Source organism: Pleurodeles waltl, chromosome 1_1 (assembly GCF_031143425.1).
Source record: "Pleurodeles waltl isolate 20211129_DDA chromosome 1_1, aPleWal1.hap1.20221129, whole genome shotgun sequence".
Classification (NCBI taxonomy): Eukaryota; Metazoa; Chordata; class Amphibia; order Caudata; family Salamandridae; genus Pleurodeles; species Pleurodeles waltl.
The window spans coordinates 361,713,961-361,730,777 of NC_090436.1; the positions used below are offsets into that span (position 1 = coordinate 361,713,961).

The following is a 16,817-nucleotide window of genomic DNA, read 5'->3' on the forward strand; positions in this document are numbered from 1 at the left end:
TCACTATATCCAACAGCCATTTGTCTGAATTCATCCTTTCCTAATTCTGTTGATAATTTTAGTTGTTTGCGCCCACTGGATTGATTTGTGGAAAGCATTGAACTGCAGCCAGCGCCCGATGAAGATCATTGTTTACGGCTTTGATCCTGAGCTTGTAGGTTCTGTTTTCTTCTTCTGCCTTGCTGAAGCAGGATGCTGTAGATGGCTGTCAATAAGACTGTTGATAAGCTGGTCTGTACTGTGACTGATGGTATTTTCTATGGTAGGTACCATAAAACAACGAGAAACCTCTACCTCTGACTCCCCGAAAGGGCTGCTTCTTTTACTGTAGAGTACCCAGAGAAGGAGCAGTCTCTGTATCCATCTTGATGGCTAGTAGGGTGTCATCTAAGTGTTTCCCAAAAAGCATTTCGCCATATATGGCCATGTCTAATATTCAGTATTGGGCCTCGGGTCTGAAAGAGGTCGCCTTTAACCATCCTTGGTGGCGTGAAACTGCTGCTCCTGCTAACTGTCGGAGGCCCGTGGAGGTTATGTCCAGAGCGCAGCCGATTATTTCGCAGATGTGCACTCCCCTTCCTGTAGTATCTTTCTGGCCTCAGATTGTTTGTCTTCTGGGATGAGATCAATGAAAGCATTCATGTCAGACCACATTTGACGGTCATAGCAACCTAAAATAGCCAGGGTGCTGGCAGCACGCACAGTAATGGCTGACATCGATGAAAATCTCTTGCCCACGTTGTCCAGACGTCTGCCCTCCTTGTCTGGTGGAGTTGAAATGGGCGTAGTTGGATTCTGAGAACGTCTTTGGGAAGCCTGAGATATGACGGAATCTGTTTTCGGGTGCCCTGTTAAACAGGCTGGAGAGTTGTCCGTAGCCTTATCCTTTTGGCCAGTTTAGGTGGCACTGGCGGAACTGTGGCTGGATTTTTCATAATCTTTAGACCTTCAGTCCAGATTAAATCTATGATGGGGATTGCCTTCACCGATTTTCCTGCCTGCTCTTTAAAATCATGGAGGAAACTTTCTGAATGCGAGACAGATGTTGGTAAGTGGAAACGTGTAGCGGCCCCATCCATTAGATCATGAAAACCTCCTATATCCTCTGGAGTAGAATCTGGTGGGTGAGGAGGTGGCGATGATGATGTAGGGGCTAAATAGTCATCCCATTCATTGTTAGGATGTTGAGGAGTAAGAATCTCTACTTCTTCCCTTTCATCTTCTGAGAAGATGTCCTCTCTGAGGGGAACAGCTATTGTTGACGCAGGTGTGAACCTGGACGTTGCCGGAGGTGGAGACACATTCCTCAGTGTAGCCGGGGAGGAAGGTTGTTGCGGCTGCTCTTCAGCTGCAGCTGGAAATCTCCTTTTATAGTATTGGAGCATGGACTGTAATTCCTATATTAAAGAAGCAGGCATATGTACTGTGTCTCTCGGCTGATGCTGCAATGGCTCGTAGTAACGCCTTTGATGCGGATAATAGGATTGATATTGTTGTTCATACTCATCATCACCCTCTTGGTATTTTACGGGTAACTGTGATGGGCTGTCTGCGTCCCCTCAGACTCTTCCCAGTCCAGTAAGTGGCTAGGTAATAATGTTGTTACTTTACTAGGGTATATATCTGCTGGATGTAAGGCAGACCTGGAAAGTGTTGTGATCTTGACTGTTGCTTGAAGGTCAGGCGATCCAACAGAGATGGGGACCACACTGTCTTGAATGGTGGGAACTAGTGCCATCTTCGATGATGGAATTGTCGACGACGGTGGTGCTGTTGATAGTGTCGACAACAATGGTCTCGTCGGTGGGGCTACCATCGACGGTCTCGTTGATGGTGTTGCCGTCGACTGTCTTGTCAATGGTGTCGCCAAAGTCGGTCTCTTCGATGGTATCACAGTTGACGGTCTTGTCGCCTGTGATGTCCTTAACGGCGTCTTGATCGATTAAGGTGCTTACATTGACAATGTCCTCATCAACAAAGCCCTCGCCACCCAAGGCTTTTCTGAAGTTGACTTCTTGAGTCATTGGCGGTTCAGGAGATCTCGCAGATGGCTCCATCGATGAATGTTTTTTCTCACTCACCCGTGCTGATGAGATTGGAGCTTTCAGAACCGATGTTGTCATAGTCGCCGAGGGTCTAGACGGCGGCGATGGTAACTGTGGTAGTCGTCGTCGTCACAATCGCCGACGGTAGTGTCGTCGCTGACTTGCATTTAAGTGGTACCTTTTTAGACGTCGATGGCTTTGAGAAAGGAGAACAGTGAAGGAGCTCCTCCTTGCGGCATGGAGAGGATGGCTGAGAGGAGGCTGACCCTGCTAAGGTTTTGGAAGGGTCTTTATGGTGTGCTTTGGGGTGTTTCCTGCCTTCCTGGGCTTGCCCTGGGTCAGAGGATCTAGACTTTTTATGGGCTTTGGATCTAGGTCATTCTCCTCACCTGAAGTACAGGATTTTCCCTGTAACCATATTAGAAGTCTTCCTTCTCTGTCTCTCAGAGTTTTAGCAGAGATGGTGCAGCACATTTGGCAGTCTTTCATCTGATGTTTGGGATACAGGCAGTACAGACAATCTTTATGTGGATCATCCACATGGAGCCTTTTCTTGCCACAGGTCTTACAAGGGCGAAAAAGGCCTTTCTTGAAAGTATCAGACATTTTCTGAGACAGAAAGTTGTTCTGACAGGAAAATACTGACCAGAGCTCAGGGAGATTCCCTTCACACAACGTGCGGTAGAAAATCTGAGGGAAGGAGCCTCTTTGGGGATGTTCTTGAGGGTGCTGGATGTTCTAGAGGGTGCTGGCACCTGATTGGTCATAGGTCAAGTTTGGTTCATTTTCAAAAGGAAATGGATAGGCTATATGTTTAAGTTTGCTAGCATTATAGCCTATGGATATTATTAGTTACTGCTTTTTTAGGATACCATTGGACTCCCACTTCGATGACAGGATGATTCAAGCATGTGTATTTATGAAACATCCAATACTGGATAAACAAGATATGGACTTTGATTAAAGAACACATAAATATGTAAGACAAAGTAGCAGAAAACCTATCAGCTTGGACACCAAGAGAGCTAAATCTGAAAGACAAAGTAGAAGAATACTTATCAGCTTGGACACCAAGAGAGCCTCACTCTTCATAAGTAAAGCTACTGTAATACCTGTAAATAACATAAATAGTGGCAACACTAACTGCCTAAACAATTTTGGGGGGAATTTATTCAGGAATCCTATAGTGGAATGGGGTTACTGGGCTCAGACTGCATTTATCAGAGCCTTTACTACTGGTGTCATGGGGCTCAAACTTGCTATTGAGCCAAAGCTGAGAACTAGGGGTGAGTGTATCTGCAAAATTATAGCAAAAGTATGATGAATTAAGCGAGAAGCATAACCCAGTATTTAGCACTATTTTCTTAGTGCAAAATACACCCACACGTCTAAAATGGACCAAAGAATGCATTTCGAGCTAAGACAATAGTGCTAAATGCAACAAAACACGAACAATAGCAACCAGCAGCTGCTCACTGAGGGCCTCATTTACATCTCCGCAGATGGAATACCCCATCACAAACGTGACAGATATCCGGTCCGCCATATTACAATTCCAATAGGATATAATGGTCATCATAATACGGTAATGGGATATCCATCACGTTTGTGATGGAGTATTCTCCTCTGCCAGGATCTAAATTAGGCCCTAGGTTTGTTTGTGATTGCTGTGGTAGGTATTTTGGACCAAATTACTTATAATGAAGTCAACGGGCGTAATTGTGTAATTCTGTCAAAAAAGTAAAAGTTTTCAACATTACTCTGATTATCCCAACAGAATTAAACTTTCACCCAGGGCTACCCTTTAGCACTTGTCCCTCAAGGTAACAAAGAGGAGCAGTATAAGGCTTACTCATGGAGACTGTGCAAGATTAGAGCCTCAGAACTAAACACATCAATTAATACAGGTTAATATTTCAATACCCAGTTAGTGTTTGGGTTGTAAAGTAAAAAAAAACCTTTACTAAATCACATACAATGTAATACTGTACAAATTAAATAAAGCAACATATTATATTGTGTAGTGTAGTAAAATGCAGTGGTTACCAGGAACATAGCATAAGCTGTGCCTGCAGGACAGCCTTTAACGGTACCCATCAGGCAAACAGTCCCAAATAGTCTCTATGAGTGTTCTTGGGGAGTCAGAATAATATGCTCTTGAGAAGTCAACTTGCTTTAGGCCACGCCTTTGATTATTATCTTCCTGCTCTTATATGCTTCGTTCAATCACTCTTCTGTGTTTTCCCAAATTAGACAATACCTTACAGTCCGTTTCTGTTTATCTTGCAGGGAAGCACCACTCCAACTGACCCATGGAGCATGGCAGGCACCGTCTTTGCTCCAGCCCAGCTGATATGTGCACTGTTTGTGTCTACAGCAACATTGTAGTGAACCAGGCAAGCAGAATAAGTGCTTGCAACAGATATAGAGGCTGCATTGGAGTCATAGTGCTCATGCCTGAGCACATCCAGCTGCCTGTGCTGTTCCTCTACCCCATCACAAAACCAACCACACAACCAAGCTAAGTGCCCAACCCTGGATGTATATGTCAGTACTCATTTCTCAGCACGGGGACACCCAGCACTCTTATACTTCCAACAGGAGGACCAAGAATTGCAATCCAGACTCTTCTACCACCTCATACTTCTTGGTGCAGGGTTTCATAGTAGAACCCAGCTGGAGTAGAGTGCCATGTCATCATTAAACCATGAGGACACTTCAGGACACCCAAGCCTCACACTTGTACAGCGGTGCAGCACCTTTCTGTGTGCTGTCCTGGCTTCTTCGTGGCCCCTCTTCTTCTCAGCAGCATCTTCTTGCATGCAAAAACACCTCCATTGCCACTCCTAAGCTCTCTCCCTCAAAGAACGGCCAAGACAGCCCCTTCTGGAAGTCTTAAATGAAGTTTCCCTTTTGTTTTGGTCCTGAATCTGGCATAGAGTGTTAGGGGTAGTTTCATCAAATCTGAAACATAGTGTCTTCTTCTTTCTCTGTCAGCATTAGTAGAGAAATGATGGCACCATGAGTGAATGTTGATGTTCATCTTTATACCAAAGTTTCAGAAAGTAATTGTGCATTCCAACAGTCACCTCAGAGACCTGTTTTAGGCATACCTGTCCATTTTGTTTTTTCTATTGAGACTAGTCCAGCCAAGGGCTTTGTTGCAATGAGCTAGCAGGAGGATGGTGGGGGATAGGGGTTTGGGATGCTTCCTCCCAGGAGAGGCCTGAAACAAGGGTACAAATGAAAGGGAGACTGTCTAACTCAATAATCTGTAAAATGGTGGGGGGTAGCCCTTCTAGGGTTCAAAAGGTGGCGCTCTCACTCCTGTCTTCTACTCCCAACAGTCTGACCCACTACAAAGGATCCCTGGAATTTCCTGAATGAGCTCCATCATTCAACTTTTGCTGTCTCAACTTTGTCCAACCCTCTTACACTTGGCGGTTGGAAACACAAAAAAGATTTCAGTTCACAGAGCAGTAACCATTACACAAGTAATATCCGCGTCTCACAAGGTTATCAAAAGGACCCAGGAGTAGGAGACTGACAAAACAAATTTAAAAAGTTGGAAAAGACAAGTATGCAACTCTCCCTGACATAGACTGGTAAAAAGGTCTGCCTTGCTACCATAATTGTTATTGCTGCCACCACCATCAGTCTTCTATAGCCTGGTGAGCTGCAGGTAGGCATGCTCAGTAAAAGGGGGGTGCACACTGCCCTTCAACACCTTGCTCTAAGTCACAATCAGTGTTGCTAAAAATGCCTCCTGTATACACACGATTGTTGTCTGTGCTAAGATAGGGTAATACAAATCTACATCTTGGTATGATGAAGTTGAGGTAAGGGTACACATTCTCCAGAGCCATGCAGCATACCTTTCTCAATTTCACTACATGCCAATAAAGTATCATCAATTGAAAACTGTATTGAAATTACTGCACTGAACTGGGAGAGTGAGAGCAAAGGAATGTAGAGACAGAAGGTAAAAGGGAAATATAGTTAGGTAAAAAGCTAAACAGAGAGCTTGATAGAAGAGGCTAGACAATGAAGAGCTGGAAAGAGAAAATTCGAAGGAATGAGGGAGACAGAGAAGGGAACAGAGATTTGACGTAGAAGGCTTAGGAGGGAAATAGAGGTGGGAAACAAGTGAGAGGCAGTAGAGAGATAAAAAGAAGAAGCAGACCGAACATATTATGCTTTAAATATTAATTCTGTAATCAAACGCAGTGATAAAAATGGCAACAATACCCCCTGCCTTCTGTAGCAAAAACAATGCAAAATAAGTGCACAGTATGTATTCATGTACATGGCTGATCTACTCACATCTGTGTTGCATGAGCGGTAACGTTTTCTCTCTCCAAGGCAATACTTTCCTCCACCTGAAGGTCTGAAAAAAGATTTCATTTAGTTTTTGAACGTGACTGGTTCATCTCCTATTTCAAACTAATTGCAGGAACATCGAACACATTGAATAGACATGCTAATGCTTTTTTATAATACCGTAATACGCGTGCAGGTTTTATAAATTAACAATGACCATGTAAGGCAGCCCATTTCAAAATTCCTCTACCTTTACTTACAGTGAATTCATGCTCAAGCTATGGTATGGAGGGCTGATCCCATAACTGCCTAGGAAGGAACTCAGTCAAGAGAGGACAGATGGCTAAGTCTAATTACATCACCAACCCGAGTCACTGTGAAAAGTGTGACATAAACCTCTTCACAACTACGAACCATCATTGGAACTGCGAGTTGTAACATACACATATTTTAATTCTGTAAATATCTGTGTGGTGTCCCCTGAGATATGACTATGGTTAGTCACTAGGTCAGGATGTTCTAAATCACACAGAGGCAGCAGGTCAAGAAGACTGTCCTTACCATTGCTACTCAGCTAAAGGGCATCGCCTGCTTTAGTACATGTGTACTACGTTGCCTTATGAATGTGATCGCCTTTAAGGGGTTCTTGTGGAGCTCACCTTCTTTGCTGCACGTCTTTTGAGACTTGACACTAGAGTTCCAACTGATAGTTAAACATGGTTTTGTTAATTAGGGCAGATGAGCATGTGAACAGGTCTTACATAAGGGGAAGTTCGGGAAGGTTCACAACAGGATTTCTTAAAACATCTTTAGTTGCCCTGCTCCTCGTGGCTCAGCCTTGTTTCAGGTTTGGATTGATGGCATACCCAACTCCTACTGATTAAATAAGAGCCATTAATCTAAGTGAACACCCTATGACAACGACTCACGAATCTGTGTCTCACTGCCAAGCAACAGCAGGAGGAAAATTAGAATTTGTCATATGGTGCCTATGCGGCAGTTCAATACCAAAGCAAGCTTTAGTTCCAATGGGTTTGTTAATTGAGCCATTCAGAGTTTCTTCCAAAAGGGCACCATTAAATGGTGATGCAACAGTGTTCAATAAAAAGGCGATAACAGTTGTCAATACAACAGCCAGCAATGGCAGTAGTTTCATGGATGTTCAAGGTACTCACATTATCATTTCGACAAAAGAGCAGCTATTACAAAATCCATCAATTTCTAGTATAATGGGCCTCATCGTGAAATCACTTAAGAGAGGCTTGAAAGGTGCTTGGCTGCCTTTCTTTCAGAACTGTACTTTGTCCAGAATCTTATGTTTAGTTAGTAAAGTAAATCAAAGTTCTAGGCCAATGTATACTAGTAGCCAGATACACTAGTCACCTGTCAGTAAGGACTAATGGAAAAGGATCCTCTATCCTTCTCTTTGAGAACATTCAGCTCTTTGAATTGATTTCTTGTAGGTATTGCGCTGGATAGTGCCATATATAAATTACCAAAGTAAACTACTGAATCTGTCTCCTTTTCTCAAATGAGATACACTTGCTCATACATTTACATAAAGTTCATTGTTTTGTGGTTATTTTATTTATTAAAATAACCTTTTTGTGTTTCAGCAGACTATTTCCAAAACAGGGCTGTATAGAATAGGTCAGAGGAAGTGGGCCTGCTAGGAGTTCATTCATAGCAGAATAACACTATTGAGCCGATCAATTCCTGTATTCAGTTTTGTTGAAGTAGGCACATCACCATATCTGTTTTCAGTCATCGGTCATACGCACTTTTGTCAGCTGCTATCCTATGGTGGGGTCAATTTAATCCTTCTATTTAATTCTATGCTGATTTAGGTGTCATGTTTGTGAGGGTGAGAAGGAGTTTTGTAGCCCTATATCTACAGGAAAAATATCAGCAAGCAGAAGAGCCTTATGGCTGAGAAGGAAAGAAAAAAATGTTGCACACAGTGACAGAAATTTCAACTACTTTAGGACAGATAAAATAGATGGCATACATCAAAGGAAAAAAAAAAACTTTCAACCAAAAAAACAGATAGGCATAAACAGGGATATTTTAAATATGGGCGTCTCAGTAAAGAGGAAGAACATAGCTATAAAGTAACAAATTCACTTTATGAAATATTGTCTTCATAACACGAACAAACAATATAAAATACTGATATTTTTAATGGAGAAACATCTGCTCTGCCAAAGCCATTTAAAATAACACTGTTTAAAGAATACATTTGCTTGCTGCATCCAACCAAAAACCTAGAAATAAGCAGCATGTGCCCATTAAGTTCATCAATGAATCGGGAATGTGAACTTATTCTCAAGTGCTGATTACTGATACCAGAAAGGTAAGGAATTGTGCCTGAAGCCACCATAACTGATAGGAACCACTGACTTCCATGTAAAAAGCTTTGGCATCCGTGGTAAACACAGCGATTACAGTTTGCATGGAGCATTTCTACTAGCAGTATTACCCAAAGCTGTTGTATTACACCTAAGTGTTTCATCATCACTTTCACTTAAAAATGTGCTTAGTATTAATAAAGATCTTTGCAGGGTCACTATTTGAAATTATATCATGAGAAACACCATGTTCTTGTTCTATTCTGAGATGTCACTTAAGACCCTAATACATTTAGGAAGTAGTGCTCTTGGTTATTTTCCATTGCTTGAACTAGAATAAATACCAGGTATAAAGGCTTGCCTATGGTAAAGCTCGTGGCTGCAAACAAGGTGTCCATTGTTTTATGTAGTAACCTGATAATCATATAAAATATTTCATTTTACAATATATATTTTTTCCAATCCTCCCACAATTGTCGTGTTTTCCATACAAAATCATAGGAGACATGCCTCGTGACTTGCAACCAGGAACCAATTATCATGAAGTATAACATGTGGCATCTACTCAAGTAGTATCACAACCAGCCAACTTACAAACTAGCTGGTAATTGTATTAAAACATCCATGATTTCAAAACACTAATCAAAAATCATGAAATGCATGCATCTATATATCTGCAAAATAATATACCAAGGATAAGAATACACATGAAACAGTGGGCTTGAAAAGAAGTGCATACATATGAATATCATACTTTTTTCATTTTTATTAATCTGTGTCTGCGTAGCACAAATACACTACAAGCTAAACTGTATATGTAATGTAAAATTAATAAGTTCTACAATGTGAAACTCACATTTGGTCAAGCTACCCTGCATAGCAGTTCCAGTCGCCTGTTTCAGCAAAGATTCATTAGCACAGAAGTAAACTATTTTTTGTCAAATAAGAAACCATATTGCTGAATTGTTTCCAAATGGGTCGTTTTGTTGGCTCCGGCTTACTTTAGCTACTTACGCTGGACTGTCACAATGTCTTATTGATGAGGACACGCCTCCCCCGCACGTCCGGCTGCATTCGCCCCAGATGGACCACGGGCCCCAGTCCCCATCTATGCTCTGGGGCCAAGTGCCAAAGAGAACACACTCGCCCTGATAGCACCACTGAAAAATTCCACAAAAAAAAAGACAATTATCAGGACTGATAGAACATTCAGGACAACAACACGCAAGGGTGACCAGTCACCATTTATATAGTTGATGTAGTCTAAATTTTAGCGCTGTCCCTAATGTCACAAAAGTCATCTATATGTGACAGTTTATGCATTATGTTAACCAAAGTGCTAATAGTTTAACTGTAGAGAGACACACTGAGAAGTCATTTTAAATATGTTACTGTTTAGACTAATGTTAGAAACCCTGGTGATTTCAAGGGTTAATTAAATGTTTGAAGGATTTAATTGATATAATGTTGTAATTTAGACTTAAGACTAATAGTATATATCGAAACAATATTGAATTTCTAATGATTCATGTTTTAAATACGTATGCAAAAATAGAGAAATGCAGTTCTGCGTTATACTGACTGAAATGTATTGACAGTCATTTTGTTTAAAGTTATTGCAACATGAATATTAATGAAGAATGATTAATGTTGAATTTATAAGTTTGTATAGAAAAATGTGTTTATTAGAATGTATTTATTGATGTGCTGTTTTAACTCACTTGAATTAGCTTAAGTGAGGCCTGCTAGACCTATATTTCGTGAATTGTGCAGAGAATGCTGATTCATTTAGTTTACGTGAACCTTCTTTCAGATTTCATTCCTGTGAGAAGACTAGCTTTGGTAAAAGATGCCTTTTCTTTTACACATACAGAAAATGTGGAACATTGTGGACTAGCAAATTAAATATTTGTTTCAATCTCAAGTGGAGTCGCATGGATGGATGTTATTCCCATGGCAGACCTGGAAATTAAGATGACTGTTTCAACCTGGAGTTGTGTGAATGATTGCTATTGGATGATGCCCTTTCAACATCAAATGAACTGTTGTCCTAAACTAAACAGATTTCTCAAATGAACTTTGATATGTAGTAGATCAGTTGGACTTTGGTCATGAAGCTAAAGAAGAACCCTGCATGCTGAGCCCCTTGGAGAGGTATCTTCCTCTCAGCTTTGCCCCTTTGAAATGTCTTTCTGAGACCTAAAGATTTTTGCCTAACCTTTTGCAGAAGACTCTTGATCAAGCTTCTGACATGCCGACGTTTTCCCTGGTAACCTATCTTTTGCCCACCTTAGATAGTACACTGATGCCCAAGATTACCTTTTTCCAAATTCTTTATGCCCTTTTTGTCCTTTTTGTATTTTGCTTGTATGTGTTCCGCCCTGCACATGTGATCTCCTAATCTGGCCAGCCAAATTTATCTTTGATGATTTGAACTGCACTGTTGCTGGTCGAACAATTTACTTACCTTCGGTAACGCCTTATCTGGTAGAGACATAGACTAGCCGCAGATCCCTTATCTTAGAATCCTCCTCAGGCACCAGTCTGGATCCAGAAAAACTTTTCAGCAGTACCTCTGCGTGTCAGTAAAGGGTGTTGTGCAACTCCGTATCAGCGTCGTCCACCAGATATGACATAGACGCAGTCCATATAATCCCTCCTCCGACACACTGACGTCAGTTTTTTCTATTACCAGAATCCACGCAACAACGTGGAGCCACAATAGAAAGTGGCAAGGGAACAGTGTGCCAACAAGAGAGATAGAAGTAATTTTTTATTACAACTACTAACTTGAAATGCATGGTAAAATAATACAGAGAAAGGGATACTGAGGTAAGATAAAATAGTTCCCAGAACAGGGAGGATGGGTGGGTTGGTAATGAATCTGCTGCTGGTCTATGGCTCTGCCAGATAAGGCGTTACAGAAAGTATATAACTTGTTCATCTGATGGAGACAACTAGGCGGAGATTCCTTACCTTAAAATTAAATGCCAAAGCAATATTAACCCAGGAGGTGGGTCTGCAAACATGTCCTACCCAATTCTCATAAAGAAGCAACCCGTTTAACTGAAGACAGAGTAGACCAGCCACAAGAGAGACATAGGTGGAAAATGTTGGAAAATGGGTTACTGGTAAGGGCAGGTAAGTACCTACACTTAGCAATAGGCCACTAACCTCCACTTAGGTCCAGTTAGGTCTCAGTAAATTAAACCCAGCTCAACCCTTGGTAGCTTGGCAATGAGCGACAAGGCTTAACTTAGGAGACATAGGGGGTTATTACAACTTTGGAGGAGGTGTTAATCCGTCCCAAAAGTGACGGTAAAGTGACGGATATACCACCAGCCGTATTACGAGTCCATTATATCCTATGGAACTCGTAATACAGCTGGTGGTATATCCGTCACTTTTGGGACGGATTAACACCTCCTCCAAAGTTGTAATAACCCCCATAGTGTAAAGCATTCAAATATCACAAAATAGTAATTAAATAAAACACAGGAAACAGTTTACAAATCCCAAACCAACTGATAAAAATAGATTACATTTTTATCTTTAAAATGACACAAAAACGAATAAAATTGGATGAGGGGAACCGGTGAAATGAATTTTTAAAGAATTATTATTTTCCAGCGCCTAGAAACAAAAAGTGCCAATCTGGTCATCTGGTCGCACCTCGACCGGGGCAAAGTCAAAGTTTAAGGCCAACCGCAATGGAGCCTGGCTTGGCTACAGCCCGTGGGAGGCCCCAGTCAAAAGTTTACCTTCGGACTTAGGGGGTCATTCTGACCCTGGCGGTAAATACCGCCAGGGCGGAGGTTGGCGGTAGCACCGCCAACAGGCTGGCGGTGCTCCGCCGGGCATTCTGACCGCGGCGGTACAGCCGCGGCCAGAAGCGGAAAGCCGGCGGTGTACCGCCGACTTTCTGCTGCCCATGGGAATCCGGCATGGGGATTCTGACACCCCATACCGCCATCCTGTTCCTGGCGGTTCGCCCGCCAGGAACAGGATGGCGGTATGGGGTGTCGAGGGGCCCCTGGGGGCCCTGCAGTGCCCATGCCAATTGCATGGGCACTGCAGGGGCCCCCGTAAGAGGGCCCCACAAAGATTTTCACTGTCTGCTTTGCAGACAGTGAAAATCGCGACGGGTGCCACTGCACCCGTCGCACCCCTTCAACTCCGCCGGCTCAATTCTGAGCCGGCTTCCTTGTTGACGGGGCTTTCCCGCTGGGCCGGCCGGCCGGCGGTCTTCTGGCAGTCGCCCGCCGGCCCCGCGGGAAAGCCAGAATGACCGCCGCGGTCTTTCGGCGGGAACCGCTTGGCGGGCGGCGACTGCCGACCGCCGCGGTCAGAATCACCCCCTTAGTCTTTTTTCTGAAGATTTTCTTCAGCGGGACGAACCTGCCAGTCCAATCCGACCTCCTGGAACTCTTCTCCGGATACGCGTTGCGGGAGCCCTCGGTGGAGATTTTTACCTTCAGGCTTAGTCACTTTTTCGGGTGAAAAACCTTCGACCGGGGCAAACCTGGATCTTGATCCGACGTCCTTGGAGCCCTCCTCGGATATGCTGGCTGGGAGGTCCCGGTCAACTTCCTACGTTCGGACTTAGTCTCTTTTTTGGAGATTTTCTTCACCGGGACGAACCTGCAAGTCAGGCCGGGTCGCGGTTGAGCCAAGCCGGCTAGAGTTGCCGAGGCGGGTCGGTCCCTCTATGGAGCTTTTTTCAAAAGTTCTCCAAACTTCTGGATCTTCTTCCAGATGTTCCTTTAAGGTTCTTTTGGGGTCCACAGCTCACCCCAAGGTTCCAGAGGCTCTGAGATGATCCTTCGGGGTGTGGACTACAACTTCCAGAATGCACCTGGTGCAAACTCCTTTTTGGCCACTGGACAGTGGTCAGCTGGTTGGTTTCTTCAGGAGTTGGTGCAGGGGACTCTGGTTAGCAATTTTTCACCTGTAGCAAACAGGGAGTCCCTCCTTGAACCAGTTGAAGCCAGGCAAAGTCCTTCATGTGGTGAAGCCCAAGTGTGCAGCTGGTGCAGTCCTTCAGAGTGCAGGGTTCAGGTGCAGGCCAGGGGTCCAGCAGGGCAGTCCTTCTTCTCCTGTGGTTCTTCCTTGTTGGCATCTGATGGGGATCTGAGGTGTGGGTGCAGGTCTGCCAGTTCTATCCCTGCTCCTCGGTGAAAAACAGGGGGGTCCTGGTTCTTCAATCAGGTGCAGGGTCCTTCCCCCTGTGATGACCACTTCCTGGAAAGTGTGGCAAAAATCAATCCCAGGGAGCAACATTCCTCAAAAATCCATCATGGCTGAAAGAGATTTTTGGAGGTTACACCTGGCTGAGCCCACCCACTGGTGTGGCTAAAAATCCTAAACACACCCCTCTCTTCCCCTCTCCTAATCTAATCAAGGGCGCACCTAACTGTCTGGGTTTGCAGGATGTGGGGGTGTTGCTGGGTTGCTCCAAATTTCCTTCTCTGCCTTTGAAGACCAGTTTGGCACCCCTCCCCCTTCCTGCCTCATCATCTGCTGAGGGGAGATCTCCTCCCACAGGCACATCTCTTTGTGTGAAGCCAGGCCACTTCACACCTCATCAAGGCAGCCTGGCCATGCTGCCAGAGGCTGGCCAATCAGAGCACAGCAGCAAAAACACTGCAGGGCCGAAGTTGGCAACTTTTCAGGTAAAGTTTAAAACTCTTTACCTGAACAAGTTATATTAAATCCAACAACTGGATGTTGTGGGATTTATTATAACAATGAATTTGATACCAAACTCTTGGTATCTGTTACTTAAGGGGACTTTTAAAATTAAAATAAAGTCTCCCCATTCTAGCCTATGGAGGCCATTCACTACAATGAGGGAAAAACGAATTTGGCTGTTTTACCTCACCAGGGCTTATAAAACTATTTTTATAAGGTCCCTGTGTAGGAAAGTACTTGTGTTCAATATCACGTTACAGTTTTAGGTAAAACAAATTAAAAATCCTTTAAATTGTCCTAGTGCAAAAATTGTTTTTAATTTTTAATCTGGATTAATTTCAATTATTGAATTTTTGTAATTTTTCTAAATTCTTGTTTCCAATTTTTGCAAAACGTTTTTGTTGACACAAAACTAGGGAACCATGGAGCTTGATCTGGCTAGCCTACCCACACTGACAGTAGTCCAGCTTAGGGGGTTGTGTATTGAAAGAGGGTTGCCTGCAACCACTAATCTCAGGAAGGAAATCCTGATTAAATCCCTGACAGCATGGGCTGAGGCCCAAGAGGTAGAGACAGAGGAAGCTCCAGACGAGGAAGAAAAAGGGGAAGATGCTAGCTCTAACCTTTCAGGGGAGAGAAGGCATCAGACCCCAAGTGAGGAAGAGGAGGAACGGTCCTCAGTGGATACAGTCACTAGGGGCAGACCCAAAGCTAGTGGTAGGAAGGGGGTCCTTTCAGGAGGAGAGAACCCATCCATCAGAGAAAGAGAGCTGGAAGCCCAGCTAGCCTACATAGCTTTGGAGGCAGATAAGCTTGCCCTAGAAAAGAAAAAGTGGGCAAGCAAAGAAAGAAAAGATGGAGGCAGCGAGAAAGAAACTGAGGTGTCCCTGGGTGGGGGTTTTGCCCCCAGATTACCCAAAGGGGTGGTTCCTGCCTATGTAGAGGGGGATGACATAGATAAGTGGCTGGGGGCCTTTGAGAGGGCCCTCCAGATGAGGAAAGTCAAGCCTCAGTACTGGGGTTCACTCCTTTGGGAGTTAGTTCCCAACTCTGGGAGGGATAGGCTCCTAACCATGAGTGGGGAGGATGCAGACTCATACCCCAGTATGAAGAGTTGCTTGACTAAAAAGTTTGGTCTAACCCCAGAGCAGTATAGGCTTAAGTTTAGGGACACCCAAAAGACAAGCACCCAGTCCTGGGTGGACTTTGTGGACATTTCAGTAAAAGCACTGGAGGGCTGGATACAGGGCAACAGGGTAAGTACCTTTGAGGGGCTGTACAATTTGATTATGAGGGAGCACCTTCTAACTAATTGTGTCCAAGAGAGGCTCCGCCAGTATCTAGTAGACTCTAGGTTGACCAACCCCAGAGAGCTGGGGGAGGCAGCAGATGACTGGTTAAGAACTAGGGTTAACCAGAAACCCCCAGGGGGTGATCAGAAAAAGGGAGGACATGGTTCTTCTCAGGGGAAGAACCAGGGGAAAGATGACAAAAAACCCAAAGAGTCCTCACAAGAGTCCCCAAAAACTTCTCAGGGAGGGGGAGCCCCGAGCCAATTCACTTTTAAAGGGAAAGGGTATCAGGGAAAGAATTATGATCCTGCTAAAGCAGGAAAGTTTCAGGAGCTTGCTAAGGCCGGCAAGTGTTTTGACTGTCATCAGCCAGGACATAAAAGAGGAGATGCTATCTGCTCCAAGAAGCCCCCCACTGGTGGGCAATCCCAGGGGATTGCTAGTGTAGGGTTGGGGGTGGAAGTTGGCCCAGGGGTGGAATCAGGGTACACTGAGGTCACCTTAGTATCCGTGGGTGGGGTGGACATTGCAACTATGGCCACCTTACCTCCCATCATGGAGAGGTATAGGCAGAGGCCTAAAGTCAATGGGACTGAAGTGGAAGCTCTGAGAGATACAGGAGCCAGTGTGACAATGGTCGCAGAAAAGCTGGTTTCTCCAGAGCAGGTCTTACCTGGTGTCTTCCACCAGGTGACTTATGCAGATACCAGAACCAAACTCCATCCCATGGCTATGGTGAGTCTGGAATGGGGAGGTGTGACTGGCCCTAAAAAAGTAGCTGTAGCTCCTGCCCTCCCAGTAGAGTGTCTACTGGGGAATGATCTTGAAGCATCTGAGTGGTCAGAAGTGGAAAGAAGGGTCCATGCACAGATGCTGGACCTCCCTGAATGGGTGTGTGCTGTGACCAGGTCACAGGCGGCACAACAGGGGAATGCTGGACACTTGGACCCTGGAACAATGGGCCAAGCCTCCAAGAAAAAGAGAAAAGGCACTGGCTCTGGCTTGCCAGCCCCAACAAGTACAGAGGGTCAGGAAGAATCCAACCCTGAGGGGGAGGATCTGAACTCTGAGGGAGGGACACCTTCCCTGCAAACTCTGCCTGACTTGGCAGAACTGCAAGG

At 44.3% G+C, this 16,817-nt stretch overlaps 1 protein-coding gene across 1 annotated transcript in view; it reads right to left on the reverse strand.

The window, feature by feature from the left end:
• Positions 1-16,817, reverse strand: part of ADAMTS6 (ADAM metallopeptidase with thrombospondin type 1 motif 6) — a 1,391,222-nt gene that overhangs the window by 392,361 nt on the left and 982,044 nt on the right. Inside the window, exons 13-14 of the mRNA XM_069222749.1 lie at positions 9,728-9,873; positions 6,369-6,432 (exon numbers count right to left, since the gene is read on the reverse strand). Of these exons, the coding sequence (XP_069078850.1) occupies positions 6,369-6,432; positions 9,728-9,873 (210 nt within the window). The remainder of the gene's footprint in view (positions 1-6,368; positions 6,433-9,727; positions 9,874-16,817) is intronic.